This window comes from Haliotis rubra, unplaced genomic scaffold, assembly GCF_003918875.1.
Source record: "Haliotis rubra isolate DU_JTF1 unplaced genomic scaffold, ASM391887v1 Scf90, whole genome shotgun sequence".
NCBI lineage: Eukaryota > Metazoa > Mollusca > Gastropoda > Lepetellida > Haliotidae > Haliotis > Haliotis rubra.
Window position 1 is genome coordinate 281,003 of NW_025767635.1, and position 22,250 is coordinate 303,252.

A 22,250-nucleotide genomic window follows, 5' to 3' on the forward strand; every position below is an offset into this window, starting at 1 on the left:
CAGCAGTTTAGTAATTATGTCAGTTCGTGTTCTGCAGAGTTGCCTCCCTTGATACTATTAATTCGGTGGCCATAATGATTCTGATATGAGTTACCTCCCCTGATAACATTCATTAACTGTTTGTGTTCCTGCTCACATCGGTGGTGCTGTTGCTTGTCATCAACTTTTGAAATAATTCCTTACAAAATTATACAGTGCTGATTTTGTGCTGTGTGGCTTGTTGTAAGGCAGTACTAAGTTGAACATCACTATGCTGTTGGCTGTAAGGCAGTACTAAATTGAACATCACTATGCTGTTGGCTGTAAGGCAGTACTAAGTTGAACATCACTATGCTGTTGGCTGTAAGGCAGAGATATAACAGTGTTTAAAATTCCCACCTGCCCGGAACGGTCTATTTTCATCTCAGATGGTCAAATTTCAAATATAGCCATGTCCGGTGGCCTGGTAGATATTTTTACCCCTAAGAGTAAATATTTCATAATATCAGACAGGTTCTCTTGTCGTCGGTTCGAGGTGTTTAAGGTATTATGAAAATTATGTTAAACTACTTACGATTGGACAGTTTCTGTTACGATAACCAATCACAACACATGTACTTTCAGTTTACTTATACTCGGTGCATTGCCTGTTAGTGCTATGTAGTTCATTGCGATGCCTACAAACAGTGAATGGAGCATGCACGAGTTGGAAATGGCAGTCACAGTTTTTTATTGTTCAAAACCGGACAGGCAAGTTTGTATCTGGACTGGGAATTTTTTAAAGTTACCAGTCCGGCTGTTTGGCTTGGAATTTTGGGAGTTTTAAACACTGGATATCACTGGGAAACTGGTTAAAGCAACGTTTAACCAAACTGACTAGTTCACTAATAGGCATTTCTAAGTGATACATCATTGTGTTGCTTGCTGTAAGGCAGTACTAACCGAATCATCATTGTGTTGCTTGCTGTAAGGCAGTACTAACTGAATCATCATTGTGCTGCTTGCTGTAAGGCAGTACTAACCAAATCATCATTGTGCTGTTTGCTGTAAGGCAGTACTAACCGAATCATCATTGTGCTTCTTGCTGTAAGGCAGTACTAACCGAATCATCATTGTGCTGTTTGCTGTAAGGCAGTACTAACCGAATCATCATTGTGCTGCTTCCTGTAAGGCAGTACTAAAACCGAATCATCATTGTGCTTCTTGCTGTAAGGCAGTACTAACCGAATCATCATTGTGCTTCTTGCTGTAAGGCAGTACTAACCGAATCATCATTGTGCTGTTTGCTGTAAGGCAGTACTAACCGAATCATCATTATGCTGCTTGCTGTACTGTACTGAGCTGCCTCAGCTCCAAATCCTCATTTTTCATATCACATTGAAGTTCAGTAGTGAAAGCTGTGCATATTGAACTGTCCTTTAGAATGAACTAGTTCAACAAACGTAATATTTTATGAATTTCTTTTTCACTTTTCTAAGTTGGATGTAATCATCTGATTGACAAGACTTCTTGCTTTGCTCATCAAATTACATCAAGAAGAAAGTAGTCCTGTCTGTCTTGTGGTAGTACAATATTATTTTGACAAAATTTTGCTTATGTTGCTCTTTAGTATAATAAACCATTATGACTAACAAAGGGGTACGGACATTGTCTTGTTGTTCTGACCCTGGTGTATTCACTGACCAATATCACAGATGACAGAAATGATGGTTGTGTAATTATCTCATACCTAACCAGATGATTTTGTTCACGTCTCTTTAAAAATATTGTTCAGTAATTTAGTTATAATTTATGAAAATCTTAAGATATGTTTTTTCGTGTCTGCTACCAGTGTTAATCCAGAATAGCATGTGACGTTCTGGACTGTAATGTGGGGCTTTCCCTGATCAGGTGCAAAAAACTTTGTTTTGTATTTTACAAAAACTGTGTACTGTTTCAAAAGTCATAACCATTGTATCTCTTATTTTCTAACGTGTACTGCTTAAGAGTTGAAACAAAACTAAAACAAACAGGAAATGACAATTACAGAAACCTCACTTAGTACGTTCTTTGTTCTACTGGAAACTGTTATGTGTATATATATAGCTGTACTTATTTTAACTGTTTAATATATGTCATAAAATGGCAACATCTGTGAATTAAATGTTTTTAGAAGGTACTTATTTTGTTTAACTTGGTCTGGTAACCAGGTGAAGGTGCATCTGGCAGCCCCATTGTTCATGCGTCTGTACATGTTTGCCATGACAATCAATAGTTTTCTTTCCTAGATATAAGAACTGTGTTTGAGGCAGAATTTGGCAGAGAAAATGTGTCTACTACACCCTGGTTTTGTAAGGGATGAAAGATAGGAAATGTTTTGAATCATGTCCTCCAACTGTTTCCCCTTGATGTCAAGTAACTGTTGTAATGGAGTGGTTGGCCAGATCATTCCTGTATTGCTGTAATAGCTGGTGTAGTGTCGTGGATAAGCTACTTGTCTGCGTGCCTGTCACAACTATTCTCTCCACACTACAGCTGTGGCCCTGCATGCCCCTTTGTATAGTCAGTCCACTGTAGTACACTCATACTTTTTTTTATTTGGCTGTATTAAGGAAACTTGTCTTTATCTTAAATATTTCACAAAATGTGTAGTGTGTGACCTGTTTCCATGTTGTGTGTGACTTTGTAATTTTATACACTGTGATCACTGCATGCTCATCTTCACCCTTTAGAAACAGTTCCAGCCTTTATTAACAGGGTCCTGACAAAGATGGAAGTGCAGAACCTGCTTACATAATAACTTTAGACTTTGAGGGGTCAATAATCTGAAGTTATTATCTTGACCAGTTTCAGATAGCTCTGGCTCATTACCATCAAACCAATGCAAGTCCTAAAGCAGGATTCATTATATTCATACCTTTTTTTACCAGTTGTAATTTTAGTGCCAAGTCTATGTTGAAATTTTAAGTGTTGACATGTCTAGTACAAGTTTGAAATGGGAAAAAGAGAGTCAAATTGTTGCTGCAGTGCTTCGCAAGTCTCCTACAGACATTTGTTGTAGATCACGTGCCCATGGGCACATATGTACATGTTATGAATAACACGGTGGATCACACTATATGTATATATTTTTGTATGTAGAGGATACCGCCACCATTGTAAACTATGTAAGTATGATGCTATAACTATGGTGAAAGCTTTTTTCTACCTGATGTGTATGGTTGTAACCATTTCTACCATTTCTGTGGAAACCTCTTACCCATAATGCATTGCCAACTGGCTGTAAGGGAAAGCCACTGTACTGTGTGAGCATTGTACATAGGAATTGGGATTGCCAAGTGCTGTGCCTCAAAAAGGTGGAATAAAAATGCAGCTACAACAGCAACAGTGTTGACTTATTAGTTTCGATGATCTGATCACCGGAAACTAATATCACATGACTGGTCCGGCACCAAGTAGTGGCACACTGGGTAACTAAGTAGTTTGGATATATTGCAACAATTGGTTGAGCATACATCAAACAATTATCTTCACCAGTTTTTGTTCTAGATCTCATACTTGCTACAAGTAATCTTACATAGGCTTCATGACTATAGGCTGTATACGGTAACTGAACTGAAGTCATATAATTGAATCCAACCAAGAAGAGAATCAATCCAGGTGAGGCCATACAAGTCATTCTGTTTGATCACATGCTAATTGACAGGAAAATAATTTGCAAACAGAAACACCCAACAACAGCAATTGAATCAATCAACATTTAATATGGTAAAGGGTCATAAATTATTATGTGAATTGCAAATGCAAACATTGTCCATTTCAACGTGTGCAACATGGAAGCAGAAACATACATAAGTGTTGTCACTCTGGTGTATGAAGTAGGTTTATGTACATGCTGTGCCCCATCTCACCTGGGCTATATTCACATTTACAATCTCTATTTATCAACAATACTGATCAACAAGTTTTCCAAACATAATTACATACAATAAATTAGGAATTTCTACAAAGGACAACAGTAAATTTTTAAATAAATATCACATTATATAAAATTCCTTACCAAATCATATGCTGTGTTATACTTTGAACACTGCCCCTTGATGGAGAAATTTAGTTGTGGAAAAGTTGGATTTGTAGAATTATGAAAGGACAAATTCAACCTCTTTGTCAAAAGGAAATATTGGTGTTTTCCACCTGTAACTAGATACATATTATGCTGTGTAAGTACAGCGCTGCTGTAAGGGTACATACCACCTCCCTTGAGGACTAAATGTTGGAGATGAACATTCATAGAGCTAGTAACCATGGCAACTCAAGATGAACAAACATTTTCTGACAAAACAGCAGTTTTTTAAAAGTTTGTAACATTTTGGCACTCCCCCTCTCCCTCCCAATCCTTACCATCAATACAAAAAAATCAATACAAATTCAAAACTTCTTAAAAATATTTAAAAAGGTGTCATCAGTTTGTTCAAGAAGAAGAAAACACCAGTATCAAGTTGGGCAAAAAACATTTAGGTGGTGCTAACTACAACACATGATTTCCTTCCAAGTTTGGCAGTGTGTTGAGAATTGTCTTTCAGACAAACTGGCCTATGTACAGGGAACATGAGTAGTTAACAGCCTCTCTAAGCTGGGACTTCTACAGATATACCAAAATACTAACACATTATATACAAATGATGTTATCATAGAAATGATATGTACAATGCTTTTCAATGAGGTTCAGCAACAGAGTACTGCTGTCACAGCTTCCATATATATTGACAGTATGATCTTCAACGTTTGTTATTACAAACAATTACCTAACTTGCACCCTAAATCTAATATAAACCATAACTAAACTGACAACTTTTACCCAAGAAATTGAAACATTGGTCACATGACATTCCATCTGACATGTCTGGAGTCGAGTCAATGTTTGTCTGTACAGTGCCTGAAATGTTACATTTAACAGTTTTGGAAATATATCTTTTAAACATGTATACATAGGACAATACTATTTGTTCATGAACTAGGACTGGTTTTCACACAGCCAGGAAGTGATCAACATGAAAGGTTAAGTCAGAAACATTGGAACAGACTAGTCAGTCCAATCTGGGTTAGTCTGGATTTAGAATTTCAAAACGATCCAACAAATTGCAAAACCAGACAATCCTTTAAGAGGAACATGAAGCATGAAACATTTTTATCAGTACCCAGGACAAATATTTGGTGGTTGAACAAACATCACTGAATACATCTCGTCATCTTCCTGTTGGGCCATGGAGTAGAAAGCAGTGTAACAATGAATGTGTAAAAGTCAACAACACCTTTTTGACTGGAATAAAAAACATGGCAGGTGTTTGGATCCTGAGCATCATATTTCCACCAACAACGTCCCTAATGTATCAAACAGAAGATAAAATATACCTCAAAAGAGTCTTACCACTTACAGTTTTCATGAGTACATTCAGATACATATGCGAATCTCTGTGAGGGAGGACCCGACTCCCCCTGCTGGGTGCCACCTTGTCTTGCAGGTGAGAGGACCGGACTCCCCGGACTGCCACCAGCACCCTGTCCCCTGCTGCTGGTGCCACCTTGTCTTGCAGGTGAGAGGACGGACTCCCCCCTGCTGGGTGCCACCCTGTCTTGCAGGTGAGAGGGACTCCCCTGCTGGGTGCCACCTTGTCTTGCAGGTGAGGACTCCCCCTGCTGGGTGCCACCTTGTCTTGCAGGTGAGAGGACCGGACTCCCCCTGCTGGGTGCCACCTTGTCTTGCAGGTGAGAGGACCAGACTCCCCCTGCTGGGTGCCACCCTGTCTTGCAGGTGAGAGGACCGGACTCCCCCTGCTGGGTGCCACCTTGTCTTGCAGGTGAGAGGACCAGACTCCCCCTGCTGGGTGCCACCTTGTCTTGCAGGTGAGAGGACCCGACTCCCCCTGCTGGGTGCCACCTTGTCTTGCAGGTGAGAGGACCGGACTCCCCCTGCTGGGTGCCACCTTGTCTTGCAGGTGAGAGGACCAGGACTCCCCCTGCTGGGTGCCACCTTGTCTTGCAGGTGAGAGGACCAGACTCCCCCTGCTGGGTGCCACCCTGTCTTGCAGGTGAGAGGACCAGACTCCCCCTGCTGGGTGCCACCCTGTCTTGCAGGTGAGAGGACCGGACTCCCCCTGCTGGGTGCCACCCTGTCTTGCAGGTGAGAGGACCAGACTCCCCCTGCTGGGTGCCACCTTGTCTTGCAGGTGAGAGGACCAGACTCCCCCTGCTGGGTGCCACCCTGTCTTGCAGGTGAGGACCAGACTCCCCCTGCTGGGTGCCACCCTGTCTTGCAGGGGAGAGGACCAGACTCCCCCTGCTGGGGGGCCAGCAAGACTGATACAGCTCAATACTTAATGCTGCCTTTAAATACGAGATGAGCTATTGTTGGTGGGGGGTCCTGTTGAGTTGACTTGTTCAGTGTGACGACTTCCCACTATTACCTGTAGACTTCAGAAGAAGCTGCACTTGCATAAAGAGCTGTGACGACATAGGTACCCAATCCTTGCTTCCTGTGTGGATGATCTGATAACACAACTACATACCAGTAATCACTTTCCTACTTGTGAGAGTCATATTCCCAAGTTGCAAGGATGTCCACATGGTATGCTATGTTGCAGTTTGTAACATATCATTCTAAATACTGTCAACCAGTATCACCACCATTCAACTTGAATGTGTAAATGTCACTTGTTATCCCAACATCTTCAGATAAGATATCTTGTGTTTTGGTCGTCTCTTGTCTTTCACAACCTCAGAATAAAAGCAGTCATATTTCCTCTCTGTGGCTGCCGACTGAAATGAGAATATTACCAGTAATTTTACATGTATATAAGTCAGCAATAAAACTCTCAGCAATCAGCAATATTCAAGTTATATCATGGCACCAAAACTATACGACTCCACACAAGGACAAAAGAGTTGTGAATGACCAGTAATCAACAAACACTGAGACTGACAACCTAATCCTTACTACATTTTACATGTTGTGTTACCAGCAGACACTTCAATCCCCACAGCAGTACAGATTAGTTCAGTAGAGAAGACTGACAAAACCTCATAACAGTAAATATTGGCCTCAAATTTAAAACATGGGAAAGATAGGAAAACCTACAGGGGAGGGTGAGGTGGCTGTATGTACTACAGGGGAGGTTGAGGTGGTATGTACTACAGGGGTGGTTAAGGTGGCTGTATGTACTACAGGGGAGGTTAAGGTGGCTGTATGTACTACAGGGGTGGTTGTGGTGGCTGTATGTACTACAGGGGAGGTTGTGGTGGCTGTATGTACTACAGGGGAGGTTGAGGTGGTATGTACTACAGGGGAGGTTGAGGTGGTATGTACTACAGGGGAGGTTGTATGTACTACAGGGGTGGTTAAGGTGGCTGTATGTACTACAGGGGGAGGCTGTATGTACTACAGGGGGGGTGGCTGTATGTAAGGTGGCTGTATGTACTACACAGGGGGAGGTTGAGGTGGTTGAGGTGGCTGTATGTACAGGGGTGGTTAAAGAGGTGGCTGTAATGTACTACAGGGGGAGGTTAAGAGTTGTGGTGGTGCATGTACTACAGGGGAGGTTGGGAGGTGGCTGTATGTACTACAGGGGAGGTTGTGTTATGTACAGGGAGGTTGAGGTGGCTGTATGTACTACAGGAGGGAGGTATGTACTTGTATGTACTACAGGGTGAGTACAGGTGGCTGTATGTACTACAGGGGATGGCTAAGCTGTATGTACTGGTTTGATGTATGTACTACAGGGGAGGGAGGTGGCTGTATGTACTACAGGTGGCTGTATGTACCACAGGGGAGGTTGAGGTGGCTGTATGTACTACAGGGGAGGTTAAGATGGCTGTATGTACTACAGGGGAGGTTGAGGTGGCTGTATGTACTACAGGGGTGGTTAAGGTGGCTGTATGTACTACAGGGGAGGTTAAGATGGCTGTATGTATGTACAGGGGGAGGTTGGGGTGGCTGTATGTACTACAGGGGTGGTTAAGGTGGCACAAGGAGGTTAAGGGCTGTATGTACCACAGGGGAGGTTGGGGTGGCTGTATGTACTACAGGGGGAGGTTTAGTTGGTATGTACTACAGGGGAGGTTGTATGTACTACAGGGGTGGTTAAGGTGGCTGTATGTACTACAGGGGAGGTTAAGATGGCTGTATGTACTACAGGGAGGTTGTGGTGGCTGTATGTACTACAGGGGAGGTTGGGGTGGCTGTATGTACTACAGGGGGGAGGTTGTGGTGGCTGTATGTGTACTACAGGGGGGAGGTTACAGGGGAGGTGGTGGCTGTATGTACTACAGGGGAGGTTGAGGTGGCTGTATGTACTACAGGGGAGGTTGAGGTGGTGGCTGTATGTACACAGGGAGGTTGGAGGTGGCTGTATGTACTACAGGGGAGGTTGTGGTGGCTGTATGTACTACAGGGAGGTTGTGGTGGTGGCTGTATGTACTACAGGGGAGGGTGGTGGCTGGGTGGTTGTATGTACTACAGGGGAGGTTGTGGTGGTGGCTGTGTATGTACTACAGGGGAGGTTAAGGTGGCTGTATGTACTACAGGGGAGGTTGAGGGTGGCTGTATGTACTACAGGGGAGGTTGTGGTGGCTGTATGTACTACAGGGGAGGTTAAGGTGGCTGTATGTACTACAGGGGAGGTTGTGGTGGTGGCTGTATGTACTACAGGGGAGGTTGTGGTGGTTGTATGTACTACAGGGGAGGTTGGGGTGGTTGTATGTACTACAGGGGAGGTTGGGGTGGTTGTATGTACTACAGGGAGGTTGGGGTGGTTGTATGTACTACAGGGGAGGTTGGGGTGGTTGTATGTACTACAGGGGAGGTTGGCGTGGTTGCATGTACTACAGGGGAGGTTGAGGTGGCTGTATGGATGTACATACCATCCTGGACTTGACATACTTCGGCAGCTCCTCCCCATCGGCCCACAGGTCCTGGCGCTTGTATGTCATGAAAGATCCATCTTCAAACTCAATCTGAAAATACAAAGCATTAGATTGGAAGGACAGGAAACTGTTCTGGTGAGGCTATTTACATGCCAAGTCAAAGGCCATGTCAACATACTCACATCTTCAGGACTTTTAGTTTCTTCCAACAAAAGTTAAATTTCATGTACATCACAATCCAGCATTCAGTAGGTTTGGCTTGAACAAACCGTATTCAAGTTATATGTCAGGGGAGGAAAGCAAAAAGCGATGCAGTTCTCAAATGTTCATCACTTTGGTGAAAGCCACAACCATGTGCTTGGTGCTGACAAACCTTGAACCATGATCTGAGGGGAACCAGATGTGAAACCAGTAATCACAGGTTTCTGGAAGATTTAAAATCTAAGAAGCAATTATTACGGCTTGTGTTGGAAATACTCACAGTGTACATGTCCTGACAGTTGACCTGCCTGAAGACGGCCCCATACAGCTCCCCATCTGTCCAGCGCACCTGAACCTGCTGCCCCTCCAGCGGGGGACCCTCCTGCCTGCAGTCCCGACTCTGTGTTGCAAAACAATAGAAACTCTTTGAGTACACTGACACACCACACACAGTCAGCCTGTTGTAACACACCAGACACAGTATACAGTCAGCCTGTTGTGACACACCACACGCAGTATACAGTCAGCCTGTTGTGACACACTGTACAGTCACACACCAGACACAGTATACAGTCAGCCTGTTGTGACACACCAGACACAGTATACAGTCAGCCTGTTGTGACACAGTATACAGTCAGCCTGTTGTGACACACCAGACACAGTATACAGTCAGCCTGTTGTGACACACCACACACAGTATACAGTCAGCCTGTTGTGACACAGTATACAGTCAGCCTGTTGTGACACACCAGACACAGTATACAGTCAGCCTGTTGTGACACACCACACACAGTCAGCCTGTAGCCTGTTGTGCACACAGTATACAGTCAGCCTGTTGTGACACACCACACACAGTATACAGTCAGCCTGTTGTGACAGTCAGCCTGTTGTGGCACAGTATACACAGTCAGCATGTTGTGACTCACCACACAGTATACAGTCAGCCTGTTGTGACACACCTGTTGTGACACAGTATACAGTCAGCCTGTTGTGACACACCAGACACAGTATACAGTCAGCCTGTTGTGACACAGTATACAGTCATTCTGTTGTGACACACCAGACACAGTATACAGTCAGCCTGTTGTGACACAGTACACACATCATCCTGTGTGACACACCAGACACAGTATACAGTCAGCCTGTTGTGACACAGTACACACAGTATACAGTCAGCCTGTTGTGACACACCAGACACAGTATACAGTCAGCCTGTTGTGGCACAGTATACACAGTCAGCATGTTGTGACACACCAGACACAGTATACAGTCAGCCTGTTGTGACACACCACACACAGTATACAGTCAGCCTGTTGTGACACAGTATACAGTCAGCCTGTTGTGACACAGTATACAGTCAGCCTGTTGTGACACACCAGACACAGTATACAGTCAGCCTGTTGTGGCACAGTATACACAGTCTGTAACCTGCAGTGCCTAGCCAACTCAGTGATACACACTCACACTGATAGCCTAATCATACACACACAATACACAGACTCTGTGACCTGCAGTACCTAGCCAACTCAGTGACACACACTGTTAGCCTAATCATACACACACAATACACAGACTCTGTGACCTGCAGTACCTAGCCAACTCAGTGACACACACTGTTAGCCTAATCATACACACACAATACACAGACTCTGTGACCTGCAGTACCTAGCCAACTCGGTGACACACACTGTTAGCCTAATCATATACACACAATACACAGACTCTGTGACCTGCAGTACCTAGCCAACTCGGTGACACACACTGTTAGCCTAATCATACACACACAATACACAGACTCTGTGACCTGCAGTACCTAGCCAACTCAGTGACTCACACACACACTGATAGCCTAATCATACATACACAATACACAGACTCTGTGACCTGCAGTACCTAGCCAACTCAGTGACACACAGCAAACCTCCCGAAACCCCTACATCCCATTACCCCCACAGCTTATAACAACAAAGTTCATGGTCGGGTGCACTGCTAATCTCCTGCCTGTTACCTATTTCATACAATGGACCACCCCAAACACTTAACAATTGAGAGAATGATTTTAATGAGTAATAAGCAAACTAAGAGTTTGAGAGAATGGTTTTAATGGATGATAACAAAAATATTTTTAATAAAAGATCTATAATATTGAACTTGAGGTTTAATTAACCTATTTTAATATCATAAGGTCATAACATTAAAGATCACATATACCCTAGGGGGGTACAAATACATAAATCATTTATTGTTCATCGTTATAAATGAAACACTGTCATTAAAACTACTCATTTCAACATTTAATTAACTTAAATCGACGTTTTGGACAACAGTGCACAATTCTCTCCCGCAAACGAAATTTCAACCAATCAGAGGGGTGCGTCTCCGTGAAGTAATGTGAGGTATACATAAGAGAGGCTATGTAGAATTCATGTACATTTCCGAGGGTAAATTATCTTGTTTACAGGTTTGTCTAAACCTGAAATCTTGACAATTGTTGTGAAAAATGAAAGCTTTATGTTTTCACTATCAACTGTCATTTAATCTTGTCACCTGCTTTGCCTGGCTTCTGAGTTACAACTTGTTTTCATGGATGATTCTGTCAAATCGCAGTGGGACATTAGGGGGTTATGGCCTGGCAAAGCAAAATCTGGACTAAACCTCCTCAATTTAGGTATCGCTTTCGCGGGAATGGTCAAGCTACAGTGAACACTGAATTCAATGTTCCCGGGACTCTCAATACACAAGAAAAACAAAGAAATGTGAGTGGTCATCTGATACCGTAGTCATGGTAAAAAAATAATAAATAAATAACAATACATGTTTGAGCCACAGACTGTTCACCGATAAGTCACATTGATGGAGTGAGTGGAGTGAGTGAGTTTTACATTGATGGTTCATGTGGAGGTGGATCAGGTCAGCGACGTGATCAGTGTAGTCCAGGACAGCAAACACATGACAAACTGGAACATGTGGCCTTGATACTCAGCATGCAGTGTGTAGATCTGCTCGAACAACCAGGGAGCTGAGGAGAAGGTGCCAAACACTATCTGCAGTAGTACTAGAGTGGTTTTTGCAGCAGATGAGGCTTAGAGGCTTATTTGTGTGAATTAAGCCTCCCAGCTCCCGTTAAAAAAATAGCGAGAACCATCCTTCGATGTGCCTCCAGCCTAGACCCAAAGTTCCGAGCACTGAGTTATCAGCCGGCTCGCCAGTGTGATGGTTAGAGCGTTGGACTCGTAATCCAGGGTTCACGCAAGGTATCCGTAATGTCGAGCGACAACTTTGTGGATGGGGTCTACGATAAACTCGTCCAAGTAAGCTACGGAGTAGGTGGAGTACGGGCGGTGGCGGTGCGTTCCCTGGTTGTCACGAGGTGCCCACGAGACCTAAACTATTGTACAGGCTGGTGAATTTCCCTCGACTTATGACACGACGCAGGGCGGCGTAAATATCGAGGCCACTGACGTCCACCCCGACACATCTGAACAACCGTTTCTTGATCAATCTCCACTTGTTGATAATGAGATACATAAGACGAATCTTTAATAAGAAGGGGGCAATACCGTGTCACGAGGGACGATCATCAATTCCTCTCGGACGAATCCCCTACCCGGTCCGTCTTGCAAGTAATACAGATTCGGTTTGTCGTCTTTGATGTCCACTCGGTCGATTCAGTACGTTTTCATGGACCATACGGGGTCTGTGGCACAACGTTTATCCCCTCTCTCTCGCAAGTTCACCAGGCTGGTACAGATACCTCACAACGACCTGGTCCGGTAGTTTTTTCTCTTGGCCGTGACGCGATGGCGCAGCCGATTTGGTCGTCACAGATTTCATTCGAATGGCTTCGACGGGTCTTTTATCGAGGAGTCGAGTGAATTCGTTGTTGATCGCCGACACCACTCGCGGTAAGCGTACCACCCAGTCCGTCGATCGTTTTTCTGGGTTGACCATCTCTCGGGCATACTGATGTCCGAACAAAAGCTCGGCTAAAGTCCTGTTGAATCTTTTGACGATGGCTTGGCTTCGGTGAGCTCCAGCCACGCCTCGTCTCACCTGGACTTTATGCTTCGATAACAGCTGCGACACGGCTCCCATGAACTTGCGTCCGGGATCGACTTGCAATACGGCAGGCCAGGTCAAGCGACTGTGTTTGTAGATGCGTTCTAAGGCCTTAGCGACTTGACCCGAATCTTTGGTCGTTAACGGCTTCCTTGTAGCGACTGGCAACGTCCACGACGGTCACGGCGTACTTGTACGTTTTGTTTCTCACCCTGTCATGCGGGAGAAACAGGAGGTCGGCTTGATGGGTACGATTGGGTATGGAAATGTCAAACTTTCTTCTCGGGATGTATCGGGGAGCTGGCAGGTACACTTGCCAGATGGCCAGTTTTTTTAAGCCAAGCTTTGGCAGTATCCTTGGAGACGTGAGCGGCTTTGGCTAGCTTCAGGATGGCGTTCACACTTTTCCAGTAACCCCGAGGTCTGTAGTAAACCTTCTCCATGATGTATACACGCTATCGTTCATTCAATTGTCTCAACGCATCGAGTGGAGTTTCCTTTATTGGGGGTCTTGGAAACTCCCAACGCGTTGAGGTCAACTGTTGGTACCCATAGCTATAAGTGTGGATGCCATGGTTCGGTATCCATGGGCGACAGCGAGGTCTTGTTGATAGTGATGCCGTAGATGTTGTGCTTGTTGCTTCTCAACGGTTCATGGGGTGTTTGAACGTGCGTTTATCGAAGAGAGCCTGTTTGAAGAGGGTGTGTTGGATGTGTCGTTTCACCACATATTTCTTCACCCCTTTTTTGATTTCGTCATCATTGGCTTTCTTCCATTACATCTTAGGTCTCAACCCGATGAACTCGGCGATCGGTGTGCCGGCGCATTCGTCCTTCATTTTGCCGAGGACCTTTTTGTTGGCTTGGCTGTGGATTGGATGGTCTTTCGGATAGTCGCTGGTGTCGTACAAATCGATGTGTTTCGCCATGTCCTCGTACACGTCCTCGGTGCGTATATTCAACAACACGGATTCGGTGTCCGTGTACAGCAGCTCGCATCGATCGCCGTATTGCTTCTTGAGTTGGTTATAGTAGAAATCGTACATCAATCGGGGTTTTAGCTGTACACACAGAGCGCCATGAGCATACACTAGTGTGTGGAAACGGCGCCATACAAGTGGACATTATTATCATTATTATTAAATGTTTGGACAGGTCGAGAATGCTCATCCCCACATAAATGGGTCGGTTGAGCTTGATATGGCTTTAGTTCATGTGGAGAGCCCCCAAGTCATTACCGAATAGCTTGCTTTGATTGAAGGCCGGCTGGCTATCAATTTCCTAAGTTTTTCTTCCTCTTGAGATCGAACGAGTTTGACCGTCACTTAAATTTTCCATGGTTTTGCCGAACACCGAATTGTTCATGAGTTTGTAGAGATTTTTCTCAAAGTCGCTCGTGGCTTGTTTTTGAAGCTCGGTGTTCAACCGAATGTAAGGTTTCATCCAGGGACTTTGATTAAATTTGAGCACCCGATGTATTTTAGTCAGCTTCATGCCCAGCGATAAGTACAGTTGCAGATTCTGATAGTGCACGACATACTTTTTCTTGTGCATCAAGTTAGGGACGAGTTTTTCCAAGTTGGCTAGCTTATTTTTCCCGAGCAACAGTAGTTGATAGTCAAACATCCAGTCTCGGTTCACCGTCAACCGTTCGAGAGCCAGCGGATAGCTGTTGTGAGCAGCGTGGAGTTCATCGGGATAGTCAAAGTCCACTTCGAGGATGTAGCCTTTGTTCGAATCCGGTGCGATGCTCATGAAATGGATCTCATTGTCCAACCATGCGAACCACCCGTTTGGTAGAGACTGGCTCATGGCCCAGCCGTGCAGGTGGTTGGCGTCGAGATAGAGGAGATGATTGGCGGGCTTGTTTGAGTCGTAGCCTTTGACGTATTTGTTGTTGGCTTTCGCATAGCGTTTGGAGACCATGGAAATCCCACCGCGCATGCCTTTCTCGACGAACAGGTGCATGTCGTAATCTGTGAGCAATTCCAGTTTAACTCTGGGTTGAGTTGATACTGTTTCAAACACGTCGTTCTGAAGGTCTCGAACACGTCAGCCCGCAGTAAGACGTCCGTTTTCAAGTAGAGGTCGTGATAATCGCCTAAATGTCGACATCCCAGTTTCTCCAACACGTTCTGGGAGTGGTCATAATCGTCCTGCGATATAGGGGACTCGGTCAAATGGCTGTAAAAGCGGTCGATGGGGGGTAGTTGGGTCTCGGACTTGGGCCAATCGTCCATGTACTTGTACGGGTACATGCCCTTCCGTAACAACAAAGACCGAGGTGTTGCTGATGTTTGACCTCCTCGCGTGGTGGTGATGGTTGAACACTGGGCTCTGGTGCTGGTGGCGACATCACGATCCCCGTTTCGCCGACATTTCGCCGGTATGCGTGGGTGGTGGGACTCGACTCACGTTGACATCGTGATTGATGCCCAACTTTTGATCGGCGGTCGCGATGACGATTTCGTTGTTGTAGCCCACCACTTTGTGGATGCTCAGTCACATGTCGCTCGGAGCCATGTACAGTCCCACGCCGAACACGTAGTCGAACTTTGACCAGGTGTATTCCAACGTGTCCTGGTAACGCCGGATGGCACTCGGTAAATCCACCCGTCTGGCGATGGCATCCTCAACGTTCGACACGAACTGTTTCTGCGCGTCGTAAGCCGTCCCTTGACCCACAATTCCGGAACGCGTTTGCGACTGCGCGCCAAGCAGCGCCCACACATATATTCGAATCGAATCGTTCCGTCTGACAACACTGTGAAAGAAATCATTATGTTACAAGTTGTGTCATGCAAAATCCTGTTGGTCTTCAATCAAATACATATTTTACTACAACTAGTACATAGTTTTGATTTATGCTTCCGTGAAGCGATCTAAACACAAGTAAGATATTGTTCCAGGCTTCCACAACATTCACTTAGCACTCACAAACATAACCCATTTAGCACGAACTGCGGGGTCCGGTGGAAATCTGTGCATGGTGACACCATCACCCAACCCCTGGAAGCAATTGACTGCAACGCAACGATTCGGCATGTTTTTGTTGACGTCGGGAAAGCAGCAAAATGACGAGCTTGTCACACACACTTTATATTCAACTAACAAAGTTTTTCTTCTTTAAATGTTTCTTTATGCTGTATTTTTTCTACATATTATCTGTCAACTTGGTTTTGCTATGTTCCAGCCTCACGATCCCCATTTTGTTTGACTTTTTATCTTGGTACCCCAAAATGGGTGTGTCCTTGGAAAACAACCCCTGTCTAAATGTAAATCAAACAGTCCAAAGCTTTGAATGTTGATGACGTGAAGTCATCCAATACTATACTGAACATATTTTATATGATAGCTTCAAAATAAATAGAAGCTTTTCAAACATTGGACATTGTGAATATAGTTAGGCTGACTACTTTTTGAACGCCCCTCTTATATACCACACCAAATCATCTCAAATTATTGATCTCAGTTTACTATCTCCAACACTATTACAACTGATATTATTACGATTTGCAAAATCTTTGTACTCACTATGTACATCAGGAAGCTAAAAAACTAGTTCAACATTTAATTAATCTCAATTATTAAAAATGAATTACTAAAACCCTAATAACAACAGCACAATCTTATTCCCTTCTCATCTGTATACTCTGTGCAGCTCACACTGTAAATTCTACCCTGTAATCTCACCTTCGGGCCAGTTCATGATGTCAGACAGGTAAATGTCGCTTGTTAAAACAGCTAATTGTAGGGGTACTGGGCTGTAGGGGTTGTGGGAAACAACCGACACACACAGTGTTAGCCTAATCATGAACATACAGTGTTAGCCAAATCATGAACACACAGTGTTAGCCAAATCATGAACACACAATACAGACAGCCTACTCTGTGACTTGCAGTACACAGCCAACTCTGTGACCTGTAGTACATAATCAACTCTGTGACCTGTAGTACATAGCCTACTCTGTGACTTGCAGTACATAGCCTACTCTGTGACCTGCAGTACATAGCCTACTCTGTGACTTGCAGTACATAGCCTACTCTGTGACTTGCAGTACATAGGCTACTCTTCGACCTGTAGTACATAGCCTACTCTGTGACCTGTAGTACATAGCCTACTCTGTGACCTGCAGTACATAGCCAACTCTGTGACCTGTAGTACATAGCCTACTCTGTGACCTGCAGTACATAGCCAACTCGGTGACCTGCAGTACATAGCCTACTCTGTGACCTGCAGTACATAGCCAACTCTGTGACCTGCAGTACATAGCCTACTCTGTGACCTGTAGTACATAGCCTACTCTGTGACTTGCAGTACATAGCCTACTCTGTGACCTGTAGTACATAGCCAACTCTGTGACCTGTAGTACATAGCCTACTCTGTGACTTGCAGTACATAGCCAACTCAGTGACCTGCAGTACATAGCCAACTCGGTGACCTGCAGTACATAGCCTACTCAGTGATCTGCAGTACATAGCCTACTCTGTGACCTGCAGTACATAGCCAACTTAGTGACACGCAGTACATAGCCAACTCTGTGACCTGCAGTACATAGCCTACTCAGTGATCTGCAGTACATAGCCTACTCTGTGACCTGCAGTACATAGCCTACTCTGTGACCTGCAGTACATAGCCTACTCTGTGACCTGCAGTACATAGCCAACTCAGTGACCTGCAGTACACAGCCTACTCTGTGACCTGCAGTACATAGCCAACTTAGTGACACACACAAATAGTTAGCCTACTCACTGAGACACGTTTTACACAGTTGGCAAGCCAATATTACAAGTAGCACCAAACATTTGACATCAGTTCTAACATTATCGTCATGCATGTTTTCACCAATAATTCTTTCTATATGAGGGAAATTGGAAATTGACATTAGAAGGACATGGTCAAGTAAGGTGGAACTGTCTACACTTGTCAGATGTGTGACAACTCAATCAACTGCACACAGTAGAACATTTTCTCAAAACTCCTACACTGCATAGATCTAACAAAATGTTCATCGACACATAAGGAAAGGTTCACCACAACTGAGAAAATTGCCATAGACAAAACCATGGTTTTGTTTGGTTGTTGTTTAATGCTGCACTTAGCAATATTCCATCTATATGGCGTCCGTCTGTATATAATCGAGTCTGGACCAGACAATCCAGTTATCAACATCATGAGCGTCGTATATACCCAATTGGGATACGATGACATGAGTGAACCAAACCCCATCCTGTTTGTCAACTCTCACGCCAAGAAGAGTCAAATGTCAATCAAGTTGATTAACAGTAAAAAAACTTGTTTCATAGCATTTCATAGGGTGGATCAGGCAATCGGAAATGCAAGGTCTAATACAACAAACAGAGATAGCCTACTCCTTCACACACACGAAACAAAGTCAGCCTACCCAATGACACACAATACACAGTGTAACCTGTCATACACACATACAGCCACCATTCCCACTAACAGTTCCTGCTGGCCACTACCACATTTATAGGGAAATAACATTGGAAAATAATAATAAACTGCTGAAGTACTTTGTCTTATTACCTCAATGTCCTCAGGAAAGAGGTTGTCACTGAAAGATCCATCCTCAAAGTCCACTTCATAGTATGTCTGTCTCTTTATGTCTGTCACTTCAGACCAATAGTACCGACCATTCTTGTGCTTTGCTAACACTCGGTCACCCTCATTGACTTCAGTCACAGGACGCATCCGGCTCTGAAAACAGGGCACATTCAGCAATTTCAGCCAGTAATTAGCAATAGCAGAGGTGTATCCCAATTATCTGTTGGAACCCGAGCTAGATCTATGGTTGATGGCTGTTGGTCTGTTACGTCCTGCAACTTAGTATCATCCCAACTGTATGAGGGACGTTGAGTACTTATCCTCATAAGCCATGCAATTTCATACTTGAAATCTGTAAATGTGGGGAATAAAGCTGACAGGACATGCCTCTTGTTCTTACTGGATTCAAGTCAAAAGTCAGTTTGATATAAGCTAAATGTAGTTTTTCTTGTTATAGACTGACTGCAATAATTAGAGGAATAAGGTAATCTTGAGTTCTGGATAATGCCATCACAACATTAAAGCGGATAATGCCATCACAACATTAAAGCATTCAGCTTCATCAATACAGTCATATTTCTCCTTACAGAATGATAAATGTACAGTCAACTTACATGACCAATATTTCCGTAAGCTAAAAAACCTTTTACTGTTATTAGTGTTAAGTTAATAAGTTTAAAGCCCTAAGAAATGAACTTGTGAAATTCTATGTTTAGAACCTTTACAAAGTGATCCATTTTTGAATACAGCAAACAGTCTTGACCCAATAACAGTACTGAATATTGCCAGAACTGCTGCTAATCTGCCGATTCTATCAAACACAAAGTTCTTACTAGCAAAAAATGTCAAAGCTCACTAAACAAGAAGACAAAGTCATCAATATCCCCCGCAATGGCAAAATACTCTTCATGAATATGTCTACTAGTTATGGTTATGTCAAATATTTTGGTGTGTATATGGCAAAGTGGAAGGAGAGTATTGAAAGGTTTTTAAGTTCTGCTCCAGAAAGGAGCACTACCACCAAATTCAGTTGAAGCCAAACTTGTTGGCATGGAAACACAAACAATATTTTATTCAGAAATCCAAAACTAGCAAAAGGCACCATTTCACCACCAGACCTATCTATGTGCCAAGTTTGGTGAAGAAATCAAAGTATAACTTGTTGCCATGGAAATGCCAAAAATATTATAATCAGAAATCCACAACTACCAAAAGGCACCAGTTCATCACCAGATCTATCTATGTAAGAATATTTGGTAAAGAAATATTGAACAGTTTTAAAGTTCTGCTCCAGAAAAGAGCACCAACACCAATTTCAGTCAAAGTCAAACTTGTTGCCATGGAAACGCAAAAAATATAATAATCAGAAATCCAAAACTACCAAAAGCACCAGTTCATCACCAGACCTAACAATCTGCCAAGTTTGGTGAAGAAATATTAAACGGTTTTAAAGTTCTGCTCCGGAAAAGAGCACCAACACCAATTTCAGTCAAAACTACCAAAAGGCACCAGTTCATCACCAGACCTATCTATGTGCCAAGACGCACAGACGCATGCACACAGAGAGTGCATTTTAATACCCCCCGCAAAATGCGTTGCAGGGGATAAAAACTGCTCAAATAGCAAGCAGGAGACATATATTTCACAACTTAAAACATATCACTGCCCAGCAAATATTCCCCTTTAAGTGCCACCCGTTAAAACATTTGACAGTAAGCCACAGTTAATGCACTCATGTCAACAATAGCAATTCTCTGAAAACCCTTTGGCCATAACAATCCCAATGTGTAAATATGTTACATTTGGGATTACACTTTCTCAGTAAAGTACAGATATAGTACTTTTGTTTGTGTGTGTCCCATCCGGGATTTGAAGCTACACTCTCAGAGTCAAGCACCTAATTGCCAGCCCACAAAGTAGTCAAGACCACAGACTTTGCGTACCCCTCTGATAAGTTCATTATCATTTTGTGGCAGCCACAGTGGCTGAGTGGGTTATGCAACTGATTTTGTGTGCAGTAGCTAATACTGTCACTAGATCACTGTAGTGTGTGTCTACATTGTGGGGATTTGTAGTACAGTCAAACCCTGTTTATCCGGACATTTTGGTTACACTCGGAAATCGTCAGGATAGTGAGGCATCCGGTTAAATTTATTCATTATTCATGTACAGTACAATTACAATGTAGTTAATCCTACTTAACATGTGTTTTCATTACTGATGAGATGTTCTCACACCTGCCAAATCCTAATTAACAACTGAAGTGACATGCGTCCCTAGTGTTTTGATGGGTAATTAATCAATTCACATCAAACGCCTGCCGAGAGAGATTAACAAAGAATATACTTAGTTGTGCGGTAAACATCCACATACACATGCGCACAGATATTTTCCATCCGGATAACAGGATCATTTTTCAATGGAATTCTATGGAATGGTTTGAAAATTCTCCGTCTGGGTCCGGAAGCGCAGGGTCCGGCTAAGCGAGTACAATTACTGAAGGTAAGTTTCACATAAAAAGCGTTAGAAAGGTGGGGTTTCCGGATATACGGGGTCCGAGTAAACGGGGTTCGACTGTATACACACTGCAATGGCATTGTGGTGTAAATATGGATCCTTGAGACATCATAGGGACACTGAAGTGTGGATACACATAATACAAATGCTTGAAAAAGGGCAAAAGGAAAAAGAAACAACAAGGAAAGTAGCCAATGATGTCTGTACAAGAAATAAGCTGACACTGCAAAGAGAGAGTGAGTGAGTGAGTGAGTATGGTTTTATCCCGCTTTTAGCAATATTCCAACAATGTCTAGGCGGGGACACCAGGAAAGGGCTTCATACATTGTACCCATGTGGGGAATTCAACCCGGGTCTTCGGCATGATATGCTTTAACCACTAGGCTACCCCACCGCCCCAACACTGCAAAGAAATGAAGGGATCAAACCATAACAATTTGTTCAGCAAGTACCAAAATTAGGCAGAGAAAGTGGGCAGGCTGTGAAATGGCCACTGCCAGGACAAAGCTTGAGGTCAAGCAATGTGTTTCAGATGTGTCAAGGATCTGGCTACAAAGTTGGAAACTGCATGTGGTCTAGTCAAGACCACAAAGACATGAGATATTCTACTCCATTTTTGTCTACAAGCCCAAAAATGTGGTTTGGGAGTGTTTTCAGTAGAATTTAACATATTGTTTATAACTGATATTTTTCTATCCATACCTACTTTACCGGACTCAAGGTTCTAGAGGATAAAGTTGCAGACAGATACAGGTCATTAACTGATTCCTACCTTCTCCTTTGGGGCAGCTGCATGTTTGTGACAAGTTATGTAAACAGGGTATGGCCAGTCACTTGTCTCGAACACTACTCCAGCAATGAAGGCACATGTTGTATGGAAAGCTGTGGTGCAGCGACCATTGGAACACTGGACACAAGTGTTTTCTCGACTCCAGCTCTTTGTCATAGGTGAACAGTACACACATTTCTGAAACATACATTGAAATACAGGTTTACTGGAGATGATAAAAGAGGTATATGAAGTGCA

The 22,250-nt window shown here is 43.6% G+C and overlaps 2 protein-coding genes across 2 annotated transcripts; both read right to left on the bottom strand.

Moving 5' to 3' along the window:
• Window positions 1-3,702: 3,702 nt before the first annotated feature.
• LOC124263945 lies at window positions 3,703-6,555 on the bottom strand. The gene is made up of 3 exons (XM_046698671.1): window positions 6,535-6,555; window positions 5,667-6,360; window positions 3,703-5,468 (listed from the first exon to the last, which is right to left on the bottom strand). The coding sequence occupies exons 1-3, from the start codon at window positions 6,553-6,555 to the stop codon at window positions 5,383-5,385; spliced, it is 801 nt and encodes a 266-aa protein (XP_046554627.1). The 3' UTR covers window positions 3,703-5,382.
• Window positions 5,969-22,169, bottom strand: LOC124263975 (lysine-specific demethylase 4A-like). Its single transcript, XM_046698705.1, has 5 exons — window positions 21,996-22,169; window positions 18,689-18,859; window positions 9,359-9,478; window positions 8,875-8,967; window positions 5,969-6,774 (listed from the first exon to the last, which is right to left on the bottom strand). The coding sequence occupies exons 1-5, from the start codon at window positions 22,167-22,169 to the stop codon at window positions 6,673-6,675; spliced, it is 660 nt and encodes a 219-aa protein (XP_046554661.1). The 3' UTR covers window positions 5,969-6,672.
• Window positions 22,170-22,250: the final 81 nt, after the last annotated feature.

Coding starts and splice junctions, on each gene's coding strand:
- LOC124263945 (XM_046698671.1), bottom strand. CDS start 6,555: ATGACTCTCACAAGTAGGAAA. Junction 6,361..6,534: donor TGACTCTCACAAGTAGGAAA/GTGATTACTGGT, acceptor CACCAACAATAG/CTCATCTCGTATTTAAAGGC. Junction 5,469..5,666: donor CCTCTCACCTGCAAGACAAG/GTGGCACCCAGC, acceptor CTGCAAGACAAG/GTGGCACCCAGCAGGGGGAG.
- LOC124263975 (XM_046698705.1), bottom strand. CDS start 22,169: ATGACAAAGAGCTGGAGTCGAGAAAACACTTGTGTCCAGTGTTCCAAT. Junction 18,860..21,995: donor CAGCTGCCCCAAAGGAGAAG/GTAGGAATCAGT, acceptor CCCTGTTTTCAG/AGCCGGATGCGTCCTGTGAC. Junction 9,479..18,688: donor TCTTTCCTGAGGACATTGAG/GTAATAAGACAA, acceptor TTTGCAACACAG/AGTCGGGACTGCAGGCAGGA.